A 21851-nucleotide genomic window follows, 5' to 3' on the forward strand; every position below is an offset into this window, starting at 1 on the left:
AGAGTTAAGATTGCACATATTCATTTGTATCTTTACAATTTCCAAGAACAATAATTAAATTACAAGAGAAGAGGAAGAATATTGAATATTTCACTGCTTAAGGAATCATGGATGAGTCATTAATATGATTCTAGATTTGAAAAGGATGAGTTAAGAGCTATTAAATAAATTGCCTTTTTTCTTTGAAACATAAATAACACGCACTTATATTAACTTATATACATTCTCCAAGTCAGGGATACAAACACTCTAGAATGGATCTAATAAAAAATCTTTAAAAATTAAAAATTTGTTCAGTTTATTTTTCAAAAAATTGTGAGGAATTATTGGTGAATATACGCCTCTTTAATCAAATGCAGAATCATTCCAACGAATCCTCCTAAGTTTTACATTGCTTACATGTTGCATATAAAGCGTTGCTGCTGTCCAGACAGCGACTGCCAGTAGAATTTGCAGCAATATCCAGCCAACTAATACTCCAATAAACGCACCCATGCTAATGCACCACCACCCCTCAGACGCACCTAGATGTGCTGACTCAGTAACTGCGTCTGTGCAAAAATAATTAAAAATTAAATTAAAAACGAAAAAATATTTATACCTGTGGTCCAGAAATTGTTTTCTGTGGAAGTTAGATTAATTGGCTGCACTACTGGTTCTGGACCCAACACAAGAATATCTGCTTCCAAATCATGAGGATAATTTTCCCTTGGGTTGATTACTAGCTTCTCATTGTCAGCCCATGAATAAGCACGGCTTTGGGTGCCTGTAAAATCTGCAAAGTCGCTGGAACTTTTCATTGCATCTCTTCGTCGCCTTCCATAAGAAAGGCCTTTGTTGCCACAATCAACCTGAAAAGGTTTGACATTGCTACTCTCGCGCTTTAGTTAGTGGCATTTTTGTAATCTCACGGGTTTGCATGTTCCAGGACAAAAATGAACTCTGACGTGGAATCTCACAACAGTTGTATTGGTGAAGCGAAAAGCACGGAAGTGGGCAATCAAATTCCCAGAGTCAGGCTCTTTTGTCAGGGCTGGGAAAGTTGCTGGATCAGGTGGACAGCCACGTTCATCCAAAAGCAACACACTCTCTGTGCCACCAACATTACTGGCAACAAGTCTCCCAACAGATATATCAAATGGATCTGAAAACGTATTATATTTTAGTTTAAAAATATTTATTAGTAAAACAAAAACATTTACCTGTTTGAATTGCTACAATCCTCATTTCCAGTTCCTTGCCCACTTCAGTGACACTAGTTTCCTGACCCTCTCTGTTGGTTATTAAAATTTTGATATTCGACGTCGAGTGAACGGAAGAAGAGTTGATACTGACTGCTCCACCAAAAAACGGGCTGAAAGTATCGTGCTATTTTTGCAGCCGTGGGCATATTATATATGACTCAAACTTACTCTCCTTGTACTACAATTGAACCATTTACAGCATTCAGCAGCGAGTCACCATACCTGCAAGCTATATTCAAAGCTCTATCTCCACGGCGCTGAAGTATTGGATTGTATTGCACAATCACCGACACATTGACTCCATTTTCCAGAAAATTGGCGCAATGCGAGTCAATGCTCAGAGTTGTGTCCTTTTTGCCATGGCCGGTCGTGTCGCATACGTCTGAATAGCCCTGAACAAATATTCTTCCAAAGAATGGCTCATCCGTTCGCAGTCTGGCAATAATATTTGTCTTTGAGCACCTTATCAACACTTGAAAACATTAAGTCATTATTCACGGCTAAATAATTAATAAATTTAATTACAATCCAGGCTCTTCGTTTTTTCATAATAGACCCCACTAGGATTCGAAACAAGCGCTTCTGGACCTCGACTCGTTAAATCGCTACTGTGCAAACGGCAGAAGTTGTCATTTAATGTGAAACCTCTGCAGATGAACGTGGTTTCTTGATTGCATTTCCTTTGGCACTGTCATGCACAATATTAATAGATTGGAAGTTTTCAAAATAAACAAAATTTTCTACCTCAGAGAAGCTCAAATTGGTTAGCGTTATATCAGCAGCATTTAGCAAAATTGCGTGAAATTCCTCAAAGGAATAACTTGGCTGGGACGCTGTAAAAATTGGTCAAATGCAGAAAAATTAAAATATTATTCACTCTCCACAAAAGCCTCTAAGTGTTATCTGTATGATTTAAATGTTAAACTGAGAAGAATAAACAAATGTAAGTGTCCATAAGCCAAATTATATGCTTATATTTAGTTGATCCCTATGAGGAGAAATACAAAATTTCTGCACTCACAATCAAAGCAGAGGTTTTCTAGGTAGTCAACGTTCATGACTGATGGAACAAAAGCAGAAGGCAATGAGCGCCTGTCTTGTCCAATAAGGATGCACTTTGCCCACTCCTTGTCATATAGTGCTGATCTGCAGCCCAAGTGGGAAGTTAAACAAGCAGCGGCGCAATCGCTTCTCCGCAGCGTGTTTTCAACGACTATCAGGGACTGGAGAGCCCTTAGTTCAAAGCCTGGAACTCTTTCAACCATAGCCCCAACAGCTCCACACTGTGGCCCTGCGTGATAACAAATATTGGAGGAAAAAATGATCAATTTTAAATAGACTACTTACCTTTGAAGCAAATCTTCTCAAAATAGTCAGCTGTTTGTGGTGTGAAAAGTGCTGGGCTATCTGAGCGGCTTGCGTTGACGCTAAAACAACTATTCTGGTTGTAATCCAGGATAAAAGCAACACAATTTTCGCCTTCTCTCAGGCACCTTTTAGGAGAAAAGCAATCCTTTGATCAGTTATTCAACAAAAACGATAACGTTTACGTTACCTCTTGATGCACTCATTTACAAGTGCTACTGGACCTGGCTCTAAATGGAGTAATGTTTTTTGAAGGAAGATTATTGGAACGTGCCCTGTCACTTTTTCGAAAGTGATGTTTTCGCCAGGCATGCAATCGAGCCCTGTAATAAAGATAAAATAAATGTATTATGCTCACATGTTCCACAATGCTATTTCTTTTAATTAACTCAATGATTGGTAACGAAGATAAATAAATGTGTGATGCGTACGCCCGCATAAAAAGCGCATCTGCATAATTGAAAGTAATACCTACACACAATTCTAATTTTGACAAGAGTTGAAGAGTAAAAATTACAAAAAATATTATGCCACTATATTTCGTGGTAAAATCATACCTGCAGAAAGTTGAAGCGAGAAGAGCACCAAACATAGGCTGACAGCTCGTGCCACTGGGGAGGTCATATTTTGCGGTTTTTAACCCCTTAGCAGCAATCCAAGAATTCAGTCAACCCATATAGACGTCTTCATCGCCACTTTAGAACCCATCATTAATCCGTGACAAAAGGTTGAGCAGGAACGCTGACTTCCTATCTCAACTGTGGTGACGGAAGGACTGACTTGGCTGGGTAAATTGCGCATACACTAACTATAATGCTGGCGTGCGCTCCCTTAGCCTGACCCACTATGGGTATACGGGAAACTTGCACTACTTGCATTAACTTTCTGTGCATTATCTGCCGCCCTTATCTGCGACAGGAGAAAATTATCTGTGTCCCACTGTTCTGCGCCCCTGCTGTTAAAAATATTTACTTTCACCAGTCATGAGGAAAGTAACAAAAATGCCGTTACGAGGTTGAAGGAATGCTAAATAAAATGTTCAAAAAATTGCTTCAAAGGCAAAAATAAGATTTATTAATTCACTTATCATAAGTTAGCATGTGTGCACAAAATAACACGTGTTTGTCAGTGTCTTATAAATTTGGCAGGCTTGCAAAAATGTATTACACAATTAAATAGAGGGAGCGTTAAGTCAAATTTTAAGAATCAAAACCAGCACCATGGAAAACACTACAACAAGCACGGATCCCAGGGCAGGAAGCTTCTGCACTTACCAGAAGCACATTGGCATGGCGTTGTGGACAGAGAAGGCATTTTATCGCCACCGGCGTAGTCAAACGTGACTTCTTCGCCCGCGTCTAAATCTCTAGCAGCGAAAAGGGCGAGGTGAGGCACCAGGCTGGACGACCTGACAGGAACCATCACTGCGGATGGGTCGCACGAGTGATTTGCATATCGGCCAATATTCCCTACGCAGGTAGGGTCCACGATGGTGGTGATTACTGTTGAGGCTCCCTCCGAGTGCTCTCGGACGACCAAGATATAATTGCTGCCAGGCCCCTGTGCGATAGCTCTTCGAGACGCTTCGGCAGGTCCTAAAATTTCGCCTGCGTACTCACATATGAAGTGATCTTTTGGAATATGACGACTCGTTCTGAGACCACGCCCTTTGAAGCCGGTCTCAAAAACTTGAAGGCCGTACGCTGGGCCTGACTGCACCACTCTGTTCTTGCACTCACTCGACTTGCACTTACAACTTAAATTACACTCAAATATAGGGTCTTGATAGTTCAGGATTGCTCCATCGTTAGAGTAGTTGGGTCCATGCCTGGACACACACAAACATTGTGAATTTAACGAGGAACAAGTGTCCTGGCATAGACAACCACATGCAATGACTTCATCAAAGATGTCAGGGGGACAACCAGGTCCAGGTACATTCACGGGCGTGTAAACGAGCCTAATGTCTTCGTGGACGTAGTCATCTTTTGTGTCACTGTTGATTACTGAAACATTGTAAAGAAATTTTTAAAATCTAACAGCTGATCACAAGACACTGTTAGTTTAACCCTTGACCTCAGAGAACCGCGATAATTTAAACTGATTCAACCATATTGTCTTGATGGGAGTATTAAATTCATACAAGTTTTAAGTTTCAATTGGAACAATAAGACAAAAAGGTTGAAAACGCCATTTTTATTAAAATTCAAAAAACAGAAAACTAAGTTAATAGTAAGGGTTTCTGGCATAGGGTGTGGAAATGAGATAAAACCTTTTGGGTCCGTTTGTAGCCCAAAAATTCTGAAATTGACGCAGAAAAAAAAACAGAAATCGAACATTCCAAATTGGTAAATGTGTTTGTGTTACCTTCACTAAAGCTGTGATCCTGGGAACAGGAAGGAGTTTGTACGCTCCCCACACAACCAGACCAATTGCAGACACTTTCATGGTGAATTTGATGACCTTGCTTGTCCTCGATGGTTGAGGAAGTCTGTAAGGAGACAATACATGTAAATTTGGCAAGACGATTTTCAAATGACCAGCTTACGCCATGATGCTCTGAATGGTTGCTTCGTCTACTTTGCCCCAGTTGTCTTTTATTCCCTGGACATGGCCGATTCCCACAACGCCGACTACCCGAGACGGAATATTCCCATTTGGCTGCGCTGCCAGAGCAAGAGAGTGCGCTGAAAATGTATAAAGGTTTCAAATTAAAATTTATGAAATTGCAATAGTAAGAATCTATTTATTTTTTCGCTTCAACTACAAAATTTCAAAACATATTTTAATTAGAATCAATTTTTCTTATTTTTCAGAAATTTTTTCAACATTAAATTTCAGTACCAAGAAGCAGATAGCTATAAAAGAATAAATAATTTAAATTTGTTTTGTGTGTACCTCTAAAGACCTTTGTCTAACTGGAAATTGAAATAAAAAATCAAATGAAATTGACATGCTATGACTAGTTCTCATTTTCTGTGCAGTCATGCTTGACTCACTCACCTAAGAAAAGATCTCTTTCGTGAACAAAAACTTTGCTCAGGGCAGGGAACTCTCCAGTCATTTCTTCCAGCATCTCCTCGAGAAGATCCTTCTGCTTGCACTTTTCGACCTCCTCCTTGCTGATGTGATCTCGCGAGGTCAAGATATGCCAGGTCAGCTTGATGGTCTGCCACCACGACAGGGACGACAGGGCTCTCTGCAGAGTCACATTGATCGGACGGTCCCCAAGGTGAATCTGGCATTGAGGCACTCTCTTCGCCTGCAACAATTGCTTTCAGCATCCTGACCTGATTTATAAAATAAACGCATCACACTCACTTCTTGGAAAGCTCTGCGGAATTCTCCTCCTGGAGCCATTCCCAGCTCCTTCGTGAGATGGGCACTCATGGAGAGGAGTAACAGATACATCATGCCGTTGAACGCCCCGTTTTGTTGGACTGTGGCTCTGATCTTCGCAAAGTCTATATTTGAGGCTTCCTCCAGGATAGTCTGCTCGTCCAACTGCAAGATATTTATCCTCGACTTGCACAGCTCCACAGTTACTATGTGCGGCTGAACTCGTTGAATGACCTAGCAAAGCGAGAATAATTTAGTCACTTCCATGGCAATTAAACATTGAACTATCATTAACGATCCAAAAATCAATCATTAAAAATTTAATATAACTGATAAAATTTTGGTTAAATATTTTAAAATAGGATAAGGTCTAAAAGGAACCGAGTGATGCCATTAAATAGAATCAACATCAATCAGATTGTCCTAGTTGAGATAATGACGCATAAAAAACTTTATTTGACATTGTAACATATTTCTAGCTGTTTTTTGTACAATTTTCTAGATCAAAAGCTACAAAAACTCAAAATGAAATAAATTTAGGCATCATTGAAAATGTTTTATCTTCTACTTTCTTGGCTAAGAATCTTTGAGCACAAGTTCAAGTCTAGTCTAATTACCTTGGCAACATCCTCCTGACTCTCCTTGCTGAAGTGAGCTGTGCCTACCAGGTAAACCTCCCCTCCCGAGGGGCTCTCCAGTTTGGTCACCGTGTGAGGTAGATCCCATCCTTTATCAGTGATAGCAGTCGAATTGACGCTTGAATTCAGGATTGCAGTCTCAGCGATGGATATTGCTGTTTGTGTTTCATCAGCTTCAGTTTCTGCAGAACGAAAAATACAATTGGACTGCAGAAAGTGGGTTAAATTGATGCAATTTGTCGTCCATCCACTTTTTTCTCTCCATTCAGAACACTTATGGCTGTAATGAGAGGGCAGTGAACTTGCTACTTGCGTTTCAACATAAATAACACGTTCACTTTTTACAACAGATTATATCCATTTTGGACTCCTGGCGGGCGAAATGCGTGGGGGGTGCGGGCACAGCATATTTATATGATACAGAGCGTTGTGAAAGAAGAGGAAGATATCCCGTCGATAAGAGTCTCCGGGGCAGAAATTAAACGACAGTTATTCTGCATACCAACATTCTCGCCACTGCAAATCCTCGCATCCTCAAACCTTTTCCTGTACTTAACACGATTCGATTTCACAGGAGACATGTTCTACACTCTCAGTCGTTCCAAAAGCTAAACCACAACCAAATCAAGTTAGAGTGAATTGAGTTCAAGGACGCAACAGGCAATGAAACCCTACAACTATCGAGAGCAGCTCCATGGGGATTGCACAGAACTTTGATAATTACAATTTTTTAAAATTTTAATTCCATTTTAAATATTATTATTATTATAAACGATCGAACTGTTCAAAACACTATAATGATTATTAAATTTACTTTTGTGAGTGTTCAAAATAGATTTAATTGATATCCGTCACTACGATAAGCGGACTCATGTACTTACTTGCACTGCAACATACATACATTATATTTATTGTTATTCTGCGTGACGCAAAGATTGACAGCAAAACAAGAAATCAAGTTAAAGCTTGAACTGCTTGAATTGCCATTTCCATATTTGACTCTTTTTATTACACTTTTATTGGAATATCGGGGCCACGTAGCAAGATTGACAGGTTGTGTAAACGTAGAGGAGAATTAGTTAGATACATATAATGGCTCATCAAATAACAAAAGATACATTTTTTGTGCAAACCCCACATCATGCGCTCACTCTATCTGCAAAAACTCTCGCTCCCTCGTCCGCTCCATGTCAGCCAGAAATATTTGTGTGAAGAATGCAGCTGGGCGCAGAGACTAACCTTTGGGCTCATTTTCCTCGTTGATGTCAAATTTACGCTTTACGCTTTCGGCTCTTACGATTTCCGGCGAGTGCGGACGCTTTGTTGGCGTTTCCAGGCTTGGATGGCCAAAACCGTTGGTTCTGGTCGGGCTGTGCGCTGAGAACTCGAACACTTCGGGACGCGGACTATCGGACCAAGAGAATTCGCCCGCCCGCGAACCGTTGGTCAAATTACCTTCGTCGTCGGAAATTGTGACCGTCGAGTTCTCGAGCAGCCGCTCCTCCGTGTCCGACGATATGTCGATGGTCGACACCGAACTTAGGTCCAATTCCGCCGACTTGTTGCTGGATCCTTTCTCTTGGAGGTTGGACGCCATGGCTTCTCCTTGTTTACGCCCGTATAATCTGCCTTTTTGATGTTTGCTAGCAATCTACGTTTACTTACGTTGCCCGTTCCAGTACCGAAAGTGGGCGCGGCGCTGCTGTCGCACTTTGCCTGACTGAGCGCGAAAACTTTTTTACCATCTAATGAGCCCTGCCTGATAATGCTAGTGCATTACTCTCCTATAATTCTTATTACAAAATAAAACGGAGTTTGAATTGATAAAATTATCACTATTGTATTGCTAAATTCCTTTTTTTTAATTTCTTATACATGTATTTATATATATTCTTGATTCTTCTGCCTTGTCATTAAAAATACATAAATAAATAATTGGATATAAAATCACAAAACGTTTTTGGACAGAATTAGCAAACAGTGCTGGCTAAATAGAGCCAAAACGTTTAATTACATGGTGCAATCTCTCGCCGCGCTGTGCCACAGTTCTTATGCATTAAAATGTTTTAATATGTGGCTACAGGTGGTTAATTTCGTTAATTCATTCAGAACTTGTTTTTTGCCTTTTTTAAATAATAAAGCAAAGAAAACGTTTCAGCTTTTTTAAGTGATGCGCACTTACTTAATTTATAACTGTATATTATTAATGATTGACTCAATGTTACAAAACGGGCCGAAGAGCAATGAAAGGGCTCTCAGTATAACAACCAATATTCCAAATTTATTATGTACATTTTGTGATCGAACAATCAATGCTATTACTCATTGTCAGCCAAAGCGAATTCTTTGAGGGATTTTCGGTCCAGCTTTCCACCTTTATTTGCAGGGAGTTTCTCGATGAACCGGACACCACCATGTAGCCGTTTACAATCGGGCATGCGGTCTGCCACAAAGTTGCATAGATCCGCTTCTGAACAAGTGCGGCCAGGCTTAAGAACAACAAACGCCCTCGAAATGTTGACCACTACAGGTTCAGGTATAGCCACAACACCTGCTTCTTGCACATCAGGGTGTTGCAGCAACACCGACTCTATTTCAATCGCTGATACCTAAAAAGGCCAAATAGAAATTAAAAACCGTACCCTCATTTTAAATTGACGCTATTACAAACGAAACTTCAACTCTGTATATGAACTTGACTCTGTCCTTTATGTACAAGCGACCTTTTGCGTCCAGGAAACCGACATCTCCTGTTTTGAACCAGCCATAATCATCAAGTGCGAATGAATCAACCTGGAATTTGTGTCGTAAATGATATTTTTAATTTAAATAATGTAGTGCAATTATCATTACTTGGTATCCAGGACCCACAATATAGCCTTTTGCGATAGCGGGTGATCTGACGCAAACTTCACCCTCTTCCAGGTCCCTTTGCAATGTTTCAGAAGTGGACATGTCAATAACCTAACGGCAAAAATATACTGGAAGTTTTAATTCGGCGTAAAATGATTTAATGGTAAAATAAAAACCTTAATCTCCACTCTTGGCAAAGGCAGACCAGTTGAAATGTAAACATGACCTGATTAAAAAGTCATAATAAATAAATTTTTGTTAATTATAAAAAAGTATCATCGCACTATCTTTCACGAATCTCATCAACTCTTGAGGTTTTCCAGGCGGGAAACTTGCTGCAACAAATCCAGCTTCTGACATTCCATAAATCTAGAAAATGAAAGATGAAACTCTGTAATCTCAAGTTTAATCCATTTCACATGTTCTAGGTGTGTGTTTGGAAGAAGATCAAATAAAAGATCTGCAGTAGTTGGGTCTAGGACCCATGCGCCTATCATAATCAGTTTTAGAAAGTTTTCAGAGCGCAATCTTGCAACTTCTTTCTCACATCTAGCGAACCAGTTCGCAATGAAAGGGTACATCAAAAGGCTGCGCGGCTGTATCGAGAAAACTTAGATTTATCACACTATATTGAGATATTTGTTGGACGCACCTTGTGTTTCATTATATGCTGGAAGTATGACGAGTCTTTCTCAAATTTGTTAATGTGATAAACTGTGTGCCCCGATCTCCAAAAATCAAAGGCTATGCCAAAGATTCCAACTCCATAATTTATGGAAAACTGTAGCAATGTTTCTTCCATTTTTAAGCCTCTAAATAAAAAAAATTTATTTTTGAATCAGTCTTATTACGGAATCAGTAAATTTTTTCATTATGAAACACTTACTTCAATGTTAGTACAAAAGCGGTGCTCGAGCGGTGAGAGTGCAACACGCCTTTTGGGAAGCCAGTGGAGCCGCTCGTGTTAAAAATGATCATCGGATCTTCTGCTGGGTTTATTTTGACTGGTTTCAACTGAGAGTCTGCAGGACCATAAATATAATACATAGTTAGCATATATACCAAAAGACAATAAAGATATAATAACATTATATTTTAACTAATTTTTCTAGGAATTTTACTCTGGAAACCTCATTATTAATTAAAAACAATGATACTGTGTAAGAGCAATTTAAAGGACACACGCACCCAGGAAAAATCGGACAAATCTTAAGATTTCATGTACTATAGGTCCTAGATCACTAGATGGTTAAAGGAAAAAATTAGAAGTGAAAGTTGCAATGGGGATTCGATTAAAAATAATGTGAAGCTTTGGAGTAAATATAAATATTATAGTGTGGCAGCGGTAACGGTAACGCTTAATCCGCTTAATATTTTTTGTAATAAAATGCAGAGACAGATAGATAGGAGCAGCATCACAAATTTGTTAGGCATTTTTAAGCGTTTGTCGTGTTTATATCTGATTTTAAGTTTCGTCGGTTTCTTTCACCCTGCACTCCCTGCAGCGCAATATTGCTAGAATAGAGCATAACGTAAACGCCATGCAGTCTTCGTAATGATCATACATTGTTCAACGAACCAGCAAGCAGGAGCAGCTAGCTGAGGCTGTGACTGATCCAAGATTCGGCAATACATATTCTTAGCATCCATGCTTATTGGTGTAAAAAAATTGAACTTCAGTCGCTTCTCGCTTCAGTCCCAGCTGATGATCGGAATGCATGAGTGTGGTTCATTTCGCTCGCAATTTCAGTTGTTTGCTCCAAACTATTCATTGTGCTTGTGCTACGCGTTGTTTTTCAGTGAATCATTGTGTGTAGTGTGTGTGGTGTGTGTTGATACAATACCAGAAGAGATATGTAACCAGCAGAAAATCAAGAAGATTATGGTGATATGGGGTGTTACCAATTTGGAATAGATATAATGGAACGAGGAGGATTTTACACACGTCTTAAGGGCAAAAGGTATGTAGCTGAATTTTTCTTGCATGCTTTTGCATGAACAGGCTGCGATGTTATTATGTTTATGTAAAATCATCAAGGAAACGCGCGGTTCGAAATGATACATATTTTTTTTAAAAAAGTGCTTGTGTTTGCACTATGTACATTACATACATTTATAATAAACTTCATGTCTCGGATCCTCTTACGGAAAAGGCAATTAAAGTATTAATTATTGCAATAGAGGACCGGTCTTGGCGTCGACGGAACAAGGAAAATTATATCAAAAATAATATTAGATATACTCTGTCACACATATGTAATTATCATAATTATATGAACTCAATGTTATCTATAATGATAATTTTTTTACTGGACATTAGCTCAAATTAGACGGTAGAAATGCATACCTTTCCGATTGTCAAGCAACTTGGAAATGTGCACAGTTCCCGGTAGATCTTGGTCCCCAATACTGATTAAATTTACTTCTAATTCGAACGCCTCTATTGTTTTTTGGACGATGTCCATCGTGTCCTCGTCGATCACAATGAATCTGGCTTCCATCTCTTTTATCTGTTGTGCATACACCTCTACTCCAAGTTATCAGTTAAAATCGAAATTCAAATTATGAAACCGTGTACCAACCGATTGTTTCTTGCTGGTCGCAACCCCTGGTTACTCCACCCAGCATCCAAACGCCGATTTCGACCAAAATGAGATTAGCAAATCCGTGGGTAACGAAGAAAAGCGAGTCACCCTTTTTGAAACCTAGCTCGGCTAGAGCGATTGCTATGTTTGTCGCGTCTCGTTTAACCTGTCCAAAGGTCACGGTTTTGTTCGACGGAATATCCACCTACAATCAAATTATATAAGACGATAAAAAATGCTGATGACTCCTTTCCAATTTTAGTACGATCCATGGACGGTCTTTGTAAGACTCAATTCTTTTATCGTGGTCATTGAATATAAAATCCGTAAACGACACATCTGGTACGTCTTCATACTTCCATCCTGTGAATAAAAATTAGAACGAAAGTGTGAAAATGACATAAACGATAGAAATATTTTGTACCTTTTCCAGCCATAGTTTTAGTGGTTTTCCTCTCAGAAAGTCAACTGCGCACTGCTACAAAATATACAAGTTGAGCTGCCTTATCTGTGTTGATTACTAGATACTGGTTAATATTTTGAACTTGTTTGGCAAATATAAGTATGATAAAGTTTAAGGTCCAAGAAATCGTATCCAATTTTTACTGAAATAAATCTTTCCGTTAAACTTTTTAAAACATAAAAGTGACAGTCGTTCGAACAATTTCGTGCCCCTGCTCACCAGGACTTTATAATATTATTTTGCTGTCACTCTATCGTCATGTGACTTGAAAATTTTAACCTTGTTTGGGTCGTGGAAAATTGTGTGTCATGTGAAACTATGTATATATATTGACATATACTTGTAGACACACTAAAACAATGTTTTTAAGATGCTATTTTATTGGGGATGTGGTTAGCCACAGATTTAGCTTTCATTTATAGTTTCCATTTTAATTAGATGTGACTGCCATGGCACGAATAGAAAAAATTGGTTAAATGGGTAAAATTAAGCACATAGTCAACTGCACTACTTGCACAATTTTTCACAGCAAAAAGAATTGCTCTTATTGGTGAATGCGAGCGTAACACGTGGTTGAAAAATCTTTCGAATCAATAGCATTAGTTTTTCAAGAAATTTGTCTCCGATTTTAAACTAAAAATGCGCTTAGAAATTTTCAAAATACTCTATTTATTTGTATAATCTACACCATTTCTCATCTTTGTCCGTTAGCCAACTAACACAAATTTTTACTAGATGGAGAAATTTAATTGTTGTCAAATGCAAATTGTTGAAGCGCTTTCCTGTCCAACTTGCCGCCTTTATTCACGGGCAGTTTTTCAACGAATCGCACCCCGCTGTGAAGATGCTTGCTATAATGCAAACGGTCCGAAATAAATTTGCATAACTCTTCCTCGTTGCGTTTTCCGCCTTTTTTAATAACTACAAAAGCCCTTGAGGTATTATTAGTGGTAGGATGAGGCATTCCAACTACCCCAGCTTCTTGGACATCAGGGTGCTCTAGAAGCACAGCCTCGATTTCTGAGGGCAACACCTGTTTTGAAGAAAATATAAAAAAGTACAAATAAAGTAGTATGGACGGCGAGACATACGAAATCCATACGATACTTGTACATGAACCTTGCCCTCTCTTTTATAAATATGTTGCCCTTTTCATCCTGGATCCCGAGGTCGCCAGTTTGGAACCAACCTTCTTCGTCAGTTAATTTTTGCACCTTATAAATTAATTGCCAACTATATTTCATATTTAGCCATAATGTTTTCAAAAACCTTATTGCCTGGCATCAAGTAACCTTTCGCAATACAGGGCGATCTCACGTATAGCTCCCCAAGTTCGTGTGGACCAACTCTCTTCTTGTCATCCACACCGAGTATCTGATGTTAATAAATTTAGCGTGTTAAATGCTGTTCTAAAAAAGAATCAGAAATAAAAATTTACTTTTCCTTCGTATGAGGGTAGAAACATTCCAGAAGAAGTAACCACCTGTCCTAAAACACATATATTAGTAAAATTAGACTGTCCAATTTGCGTAAGTTTAGGTTTGTACCCTCGCTCGTGCATCTATCCAGCTTTAATGGCTTTATTTGCCCTTTTTTCGTGCTTGTGCTAAACCCAATCTCGGTCATGCCATAAATCTGTTACAATTGCATTAATGTGAATTTTATTCAAAAGGTATTTGAACCTGCATCAAATGAGTGTTGGATAGCTTTTCGCAGAGCAAATCTGCTGTGGTTGGATCCAGCACCCAACCTCCTACTAACATCAGTTTTATGATGTTTGCATCACGCAGAGTTTCAAGCTGGTCATCGCATCTTGCAAACCAATTAGCAACATGAGGATAGAACAGAATGGATCGAGGCTGCAATATCCAATTTATTAAAACAAAATGTATATTTTTTTGTTATTGCACACGGAGGTATTCATACCTGGTATGTTGTTAAATATTCAAAGTAAGTTCCCCTTTCAAATTTGTTGATATGGTAGATGGTGCGGCCAGTATTCAGATAATGCATTGCGAGAATAAATATACCCAATCCGTAGTTGATCATAAATTCAAGTAGTGAATCCTCAAGTGGAACATTTCTAAACAAATATAATTTCTATTTAGGAAATTGCAATGAAATTAGTTCTGTAAAACACCTCAACGATTTCATATTCTCAACAATAGAGTAGTGTGTATGAACTACTCCCTTTGGATTTCCAGTTGAACCGCTTGTGTTTAAAATCACCAGAGGATCCTCCTTAGGATTAATTTTAGTTGGCTGTTTCAATGCTGAGGAGATGATGCAATATATTATAAAACCGTAACATATGTACATCTTGATATAAATTAAATGCACGCCAGCAGAATGATTTAGTTTTAAAATGTTATGAAATCTAAAAATCCTACAAACCAGAGCCATCATCTGCTAACAGTTTAGAAATATTAGTTGTCCCTGGAATAGGCTCATCACCCAAACTAATGATACAGCCATCATACTTCAAGATATCCAGAGCAGGTTGGATGACTTGGATGGTTTCTGAGTCAACTAGTACAAAATTAACGGCGCTCTCTTTGATTTGCCTTGCATAGTCATCTAAAAAAAATTACTATTAGATATATTGCTAGAGAGTGGTTAAAATGAAAAATATCACCTGAAAGCTCATTTTGGCTGCAGCCTCGAACAGCTCCACCCAGCATCCAAACTCCAATCTTGACCAGGAACAAACGTGCAGCTTCGTAAGTTACAAAATAAAGAACATCTCCTGGCCGAAAGCCCAGTCTGACTAGACCGCTCGCGATTTTAACAGCGTCTTCCTTTACTTGGCCAAACGTGACTGATCTTCCGGATGGGATATCAACCTGCAGATCAAATTTTCAAATTAGAAATTTCCGAACATGATTAATACTTTTATAGCTATTAATAATAATTTTCCTGGTCATGGAATTGTAATAAATTTTGCAAATTAATTGATTCAGTGCATAAAAACATTACAATCCACGGTCGGTCCTTGTAGCTAGATGTTTCCTCGAAACCACCAAATATGAAGTCCATGAAGGAAATCTCAGGGACTTTTTCGAAAGGTAATCCTTAAAAATTGATTTGAATTGAGTTATAATTTTGGTTAACTGGAAATTTACACAATACCTTGCTGCATGGTACTTGTTAGAGGCAACTCTGGCGAAGTGGAACTGTCTCAATGAGGTCATTTATTTCATGCTTTGTTCTCTATATTTGATATGCCATAAACTAAGCTGGCTAATGAAAGTTCAATATTTGCGGCCGTGGCGGCCGTAAATTTCTTTCAAAGATAACGTCTCTATAAAATTTATTACCTTGGAGTCAAATATTTTTAAGTCTCACTAAATTTAAAATTCTTAAATCTCCTATTAGCCTCAACAAACGTCATTGCAATATCAGAATAGTTAAATAAACCTTATTTGAAATTTTTAATCAAACGCGTAATGTAATATTACATTTTTTATTCTCAAAGTTTTCAAGATGTGGCCACAAGTTGCATGACTTCCATGTAAAGATTGCCTGTTCCAGGCAGCAGAGAAAATTTTCAAATATCACATTTAAACGATCGATTTCCATAGCTCACCATCTTACCATATGTAAATCTTATTCAAACATCAAGGCAGTATGTTCACAATTGAATTGATTTTTAATTATTGGTAGTAAATAGGGTAAATTGTACTGTCATCTTGCATTCAATACACACCACTCAAATTTGATACGGCTTCTATAAAAAATTGAAGCCCAAATTGCTAAAGTGCTCTCCTCTCCACCTAGCTGTCCATTAGATTTTCAACAAAGCGCGTGTCTCCATGCAGATTTGTTAAGTAGTAAAAAAGTCGGTCAGCAACAAACTTGCACCGCTGCATAATGGCGCTGTTTTCACACTCCTTATTTGCAATCATATTTCATTTATTTATTTAGCGCGCAACTTGTTGTCAATATATTAGTTAAATTTATTTGCATTACAAATACTAATTAATTTACTATGGCAGGCTACATAGTATGAGAATTAATTTCCATAAGCCCACTATTGTAAATTTTGAGACAGTGAAACAATTTGATCACACTTTTACATTTGCACTTCATTTTAATTAGGATCTGATGAGCATCTCGTCATTCATAGATACTCAAATTGAAAAATGTCACTGGGTGAAAATATGAAAGTTACACTACAACATTTCATAAAGGTTCTCAATATTCTCAAGATTCAATAACTCAGCAAGCGCCATTTAAAATTAAATTGAATAAGATACTATATAAATGAGCAATGTAACACGAGTTATAAGCAAATTATTTATTCTATTAGAGGTATTTAAAAAAGTTTATCACCATACAGTAGAGAAAACCTGTTTCTCGAGCTAAACGCAATGATTTTTAATTGGGATATTGGTAGAAAATAGGCTCTACGTAAAATACACAGCACCATTTCCCCCAAAACATTTTCTATTTAAATAAATTTCGCTATCCTTCAATTATAAACAACGTTTTTCACATATCCTTTAATGCCATCTCCTTAAGAGCTCTTCTGTCAAGCTTTCCTCCCCTATTGGCTGGCAGTTTTTCAACGATTTTTGCTCCTGCGTGCAGTTGTTTTCGCACCGGCATTTTATTAGCGACAAACGCACACAGTTCCTCAGGAGTGCAGTGCTGGCCTGCTTTCAGAACAACGTAGGCCTTGGTCACGTTGCTTGTTTCTGGATTGGGCAATCCGACCACACCTGCAGCCATCACCGCCGGATGCTCTTGTAGAAGGCACTCTATTTCGCTCGGCGCAATCTGCGTAGTTCATTTTATATATTTTTTATGACGATTTTTAACTTGTTATACATACGATGTGACTCAAATATTTATACATGAAATTGGCACGTTCCTTCAAGTAAATTCGCCCATGAGTGTCAAAAAATGCAACATCTCCTGTGCAAATCCAGCCATCTTGGTCAATATCTGACTTGATAGTCTTCGAGGAAGACAGGAATGATTTTCAATGAAATACAAAGTTTATTGCTCTCCACGATTTCATACCACATTGCTTGAGCTAAAGTAACCTCGCATCATTCCGGGAGTGCGAACATAAAGCACACCTTCCTCCAAAGGTGGTTTCAGCTCCTTAGTTTCTGAGTCCAGTATCTAAACAAAACGGTGAAATTTCATAACAAAAACAACAAATAAAGTAAATTTTGATTCACCTTTGCCTCCATATTGGCAAGAATTGAGCCAGAACAAGTGAAGGTTTGTCCTAAAATATCAGCTTTTGATTTTTGCCTTGTTGGTATATTACATTTTGAATTATTTCAGAATATCTTAATGTTATTTTTTCTATTTTAAAGCAAATATTTTGTGACCTTTTTTTTAAAAAATGGATTATACCGGGTGTCAGTTTAAATGATGCATTTACAAATAAAATCCCTGAAAAAATGAATATCAGTGGTTTGATACCTTCAATTTTGATAGTTGGCACTTTGGCTGCTTCTCCTGAATCTTGTATTTCTGTGGCAGTGGCATACAAAATTTCGGACATGCCATACACCTATATCAGGTCATAAATTCTAACTTTTGAACGTGTGTAGCTTTAGAAAACTTGCCTGCTGGATGTGAGTGTCAGGTAGGTTTTTTGAGAGAAGAGCCGCAGTTGTCGAGTCCAATACCCAACCTGCTATCATCACATGCTTTAGGAAACCTTGCTGCCGCACATCGCTTAGTATAGGATCTCTCGCAAATGAAGCGGCAAGATATGGATACAACACTATTGAGCGAGGCTGAAAAGTAGATTTGGCTATTTGTAAATAAATAAAGTATAGTGAAATTTTACTTTAAAAGAGAGGAGTGCAGATAGATAGGTATTCTTGTCGAATTTATTTAGGTGATATACTGTGAGACCGTACTTCAAAGAGTACATTGCGAGGCAAACATTCACGACCCCGTAATTGATCACAAACTCCATAATAGAGTGTCGCATTTTCAGAGCTCTGAAAGATTGCTTTGTGTGATGAGTCTCATGTTTTAATATTTCTTAATATTTTACTCCATCATGATCAAATTCGCTGTGAATGAGTAATGCGTGTGAACAACGCCTTTGGGCATTCCAGTGCTTCCGCTCGTGTTGCAGATCACTAGGGTATCGTTACGCACGTCCACATTGACTTCAGGAAGTACTGGAAGAAATGCAATCGATGTAGACGGAATAAATTTTGAATTTTAAATTACCAATTGCGTCCTCTGATAAGAGATTAGAAATATGGATAGTTCCTTGAACGGCAACTTCACCGCAAGAGAAAAATTTGACGCCGCGACAGTTTGAGTCATCGACTGCTTTTTTCATACAGTCGTACGTTTCACAGTCAGTCAGTACATATTTAATTTGCATTTCGTTAACTTGGTGCAAATAGAAGTGTTCTAGAAAATGATAGGGAATTTCATCATCCCTTATCTTATAACAATAAATATAAATAACTACAATACCATGACTCTCGACTGCACCGACCCCCTTGACCCCACCGCCAAGCATCCACACGGCCAACTCGAAGAGGTATAGCTCCGCCATAGCTGTCGTCACGAAAAACAAAAGGTCGCCCTTTTTGAACCCGAGTTTGACCAATCCGCTCGCTATTTTTTGTGCGTCATACTTTGCCTGTCGGAATGTCACACTTTTCCCAGATGGCACATCAACCTACAACACTAGAATTGAAATCGGTTTCGAGTAAAATCTTCTCTTGTTCTACGATCCATTGCCGGTTTAGTTCCTCCTGGCTGAAGTTCTTATGACTTTCAAAGACAAAGTCAAGCAGATTCACCTCTGGGATATGCACTTTTGGATGGGATGAGTGAACAATGTGGGCTGAAATAGGTTTATTGTAAATAAAATGTTAAACAAAGTTAGGGCTACGATTAGATAATTGTTTTTTAAGTTTTATTAGCATTTAAACTGAATTGTTAGAAATTGAAGAGTAATTTGTATCAAAGTATAAAATTATAAATATTGTCTATCATTGAAAATTAAACCATTACAAATGTGCCGAAATCCATTTAACATGGATTTATAGTATTTTCAGCAGCTGCTGTTTATGCTGTAGGGCTTCAAAAATTTTGCCATTCAGCAAAATGCTTCAAAAAGTACTAGCTCAAAAAAGCAAAGGAACATTTGAATAATTGATCTACTTGATTTTTATAAAAACCATCATCATTAATTTTATGCTGTAAAATGTTAAATTACGCACCAGATTCCATTGTGGCCTCACTGCTTTCTTCGCACTTTCCTAGCTGAGTAGCTATCTACAAAGTGAATGAAGAAATGCCTACTTCAACTTATTGTTAGAATGCTAGAAGAGTTGCGAGTCGCATGCGCGAATTAATATTTTATGCGCCGGCTTCATTGAGAACTCGATCCTGTGGTCCAAAATTGTTGTGGAGGGGCACCTGCGAATGAGGTTCACAAAAACGAATTACAGTGGCCTGAGCGCTTTGTCTTGCAAAGTGTGAAGCAATTCCGAGAAAAAATCAGGCCCGACTTTGAAGGATTCCAGGGTCTTGTCAGTGAAAGTATTCTCATAAATACTTTTGCTTTGCTAAACGCAATTTTAATTTAAATTTTTAGAAACGGCGAGAAATGGCAGCAAGCTCGAATGGTCGTCTCAACCAGCCAATGATGAAAATCGACGTTTCTAACCAGTACATTCCAAAGTCGGATGAAGTAGCAAAGGACTTTGTCAAATTGTGAAAAAAACACTTTAATTAATCATGGCAAAAAGTTAATCATCTTAAATATCTAGAGTGAAGTTGCTTCGAAACGACAAGATAGAGATGCATGCAGATTTAAAAAATGAAATCAACAAGTGGGCACTTGAATGTAAAATTAATTTAATACATATATACACACACACACAGGAAGCTTTAATCGCATTATTTGTTAATTATAGCGATATCATTGATTGCATTGGACACTCGTTTGGGTTGTTTAGTTTCAAAATTAAGTTTTTTTTTATTATGGGCTGACAGGGCAACTCTGCCCCAAATCAGCACACATCCATAAAGTAATGATACAATTATGTAGGAACAACATTTGGAAGGAAGTAATAATTAATGGTAGCTTGAGAATATTGCTTCTTCAATTTTCTTCTTAAATGCACTTGAATTCTCGTTCATACACAAATTTGGTGAAAGACTATTCCAATGACGATAGCACTGCACTTGGAAGCACTGTTCAGGCACAGTAACATTTACACGCGGAGCCAGAAGCCTCAATCGATGAGCTCTGGACCTGCCTATCAAGTCAACATCGCGCATGGGGGTAACATAACATTTTAAATATTCAGGGCAATTATTGTACAAAATCTTATGTGTTTGTGTTAATACATGCAATTGACGTCTGTCTGTAATCTTTAAGATACGACACTTTTTATACAAAGATGACAAGTTTTGCCCGCGTTTGACGTCAAATATATACCTCATGAGGTTGTTCTGTAAAACTTGCAGCTTATTCAGCTGCTCCGCGCTAAGGTTACAGAACACGATATCACCATAATCAAAATGGGGTAGCATTAGAGTTTTTACTAGTTTAATTCTTATTTTTTCTGGCGTGACATTTCGAAATTTTTCTACATTTTTAAGTGAACCATAAACTTTTTGAAATATTTTAGAAATTTGACCCACCCACTTCAGATGCTTGTCAAAAACAACTCCTAAATTTTTTACTTTGTCACTATAGTCAAATTCAACACAGCCAGTTTCCACTTCATCACTGAATTGAATTTCAGTGTCGTTCATTTTAACTTTACTTAACTGCGCCAAGTTTAGCTTTGAGTGCGATCTCTCAGAGCCAACAACTAGCACCTGCGTCTTGCGCGGATTGAGCTTTAAACCGTGCTTTTCCGACCAGGCGACCACGTCGCACAAAATACTGTTCATAACCGCAATAGCGTGCTCCAACTCCTCAGGCTTGCAATTAATATACAATTGAATATCATCTGCGTACATATGGTACTTACACCGATTTTGAAAGAGATACACTACGTCGTGGGTATAGACGGAAAACAAAAGCGGACCGAGCACCGACCCTTGAGGAACTCCGGCCTCAATGCGGACCCACCTTGAGAATTTTCCGTCCTTGTCACGAATCGCGTGTTCTCTCTCACTTAGAAAGTTTTTAAAAAAATTTAAAACTGAATCAGAAAAATTTAGCTGCGTCAGCTTCCTGAGCAGCAGAGCGTGATCGACCAAATCAAACGCCTTTGAAAAATCAAGGAAAACCATAAGGGTTACCTCACCACGGAAATTAGAAATCCGCAAGTCCTCAGAGATTTTCAAAAGCGCTGTGGTCGTGCTATGCTGCCTGCGGAAGCCGGACTGGAACTCGTCTATCACGTTA

General features: G+C 38.3%; 4 protein-coding genes across 11 annotated transcripts; all 4 read right to left on the reverse strand.

Moving 5' to 3' along the window:
* Positions 1–273: 273 nt before the first annotated feature.
* On the reverse strand, positions 274–3531 carry LOC135938977 (uncharacterized). The gene is made up of 11 exons (XM_065483074.1): positions 3167–3531; positions 2800–2932; positions 2592–2737; positions 2266–2535; positions 1989–2077; positions 1770–1932; positions 1413–1716; positions 1203–1354; positions 912–1144; positions 602–851; positions 274–551 (listed from the first exon to the last, which is right to left on the reverse strand). Exons 1-11 carry the CDS (start codon positions 3231–3233, stop codon positions 346–348), a joined length of 2013 nt encoding a protein of 670 aa, XP_065339146.1. The 5' UTR covers positions 3234–3531; the 3' UTR covers positions 274–345.
* Positions 3532–3656: 125 nt separating this feature from the next.
* Positions 3657–8239, reverse strand: LOC135938982 (traB domain-containing protein-like). Of its 7 annotated transcripts, none has more exons than XM_065483086.1 (7): positions 8042–8183; positions 6566–6768; positions 5931–6182; positions 5613–5871; positions 5158–5296; positions 4977–5100; positions 3657–4615 (listed from the first exon to the last, which is right to left on the reverse strand). In XM_065483086.1, exons 2-7 carry the CDS (start codon positions 6672–6674, stop codon positions 3840–3842), a joined length of 1659 nt encoding a protein of 552 aa, XP_065339158.1. In that variant the 5' UTR covers positions 6675–6768; positions 8042–8183; the 3' UTR covers positions 3657–3839. The 7 variants fall into 7 exon arrangements, with proteins under 7 accessions (XP_065339158.1, XP_065339167.1, XP_065339176.1 ...); XM_065483095.1 differs by lacking the exon at positions 8042–8183 and adding an exon at positions 7089–7969; XM_065483118.1 differs by having other exon boundaries at positions 4475–4615; positions 7826–8238.
* Positions 8240–8845: 606 nt separating this feature from the next.
* Positions 8846–15662, reverse strand: LOC135943298 (uncharacterized). Its single transcript, XM_065489800.1, has 24 exons — positions 15617–15662; positions 15464–15558; positions 15123–15330; positions 14882–15064; positions 14628–14760; positions 14414–14570; positions 14170–14346; positions 14035–14122; positions 13926–13975; positions 13757–13861; positions 13579–13701; positions 13236–13520; positions 12449–12485; positions 12290–12387; positions 12022–12229; positions 11787–11966; positions 10326–10461; positions 10092–10251; positions 9859–10035; positions 9724–9808; positions 9616–9665; positions 9440–9550; positions 9254–9379; positions 8846–9195 (listed from the first exon to the last, which is right to left on the reverse strand). Exons 1-24 carry the CDS (start codon positions 15624–15626, stop codon positions 8905–8907), a joined length of 3273 nt encoding a protein of 1090 aa, XP_065345872.1. The 5' UTR covers positions 15627–15662; the 3' UTR covers positions 8846–8904.
* A 1253-nt stretch (positions 15663–16915) lies between these two features.
* Positions 16916–19855, reverse strand: LOC135934462 (uncharacterized). 2 transcript variants are annotated; one of them, XM_065476221.1, is made up of 12 exons: positions 19705–19855; positions 19210–19325; positions 18950–19157; positions 18695–18883; positions 18513–18642; positions 18300–18456; positions 18073–18246; positions 17927–18017; positions 17677–17726; positions 17513–17617; positions 17322–17447; positions 16916–17266 (listed from the first exon to the last, which is right to left on the reverse strand). In XM_065476221.1, the coding sequence occupies exons 1-12, from the start codon at positions 19712–19714 to the stop codon at positions 16979–16981; spliced, it is 1644 nt and encodes a 547-aa protein (XP_065332293.1). In that variant the 5' UTR covers positions 19715–19855; the 3' UTR covers positions 16916–16978. The 2 variants fall into 2 exon arrangements, with proteins under 2 accessions (XP_065332293.1, XP_065332294.1); XM_065476222.1 differs by lacking the exon at positions 18695–18883.
* Positions 19856–21851: the final 1996 nt, after the last annotated feature.

The sequence above is a fragment of the Cloeon dipterum genome, chromosome 1, assembly GCF_949628265.1.
Source record: "Cloeon dipterum chromosome 1, ieCloDipt1.1, whole genome shotgun sequence".
In the NCBI taxonomy this organism is placed as follows: domain Eukaryota; kingdom Metazoa; phylum Arthropoda; class Insecta; order Ephemeroptera; family Baetidae; genus Cloeon; species Cloeon dipterum.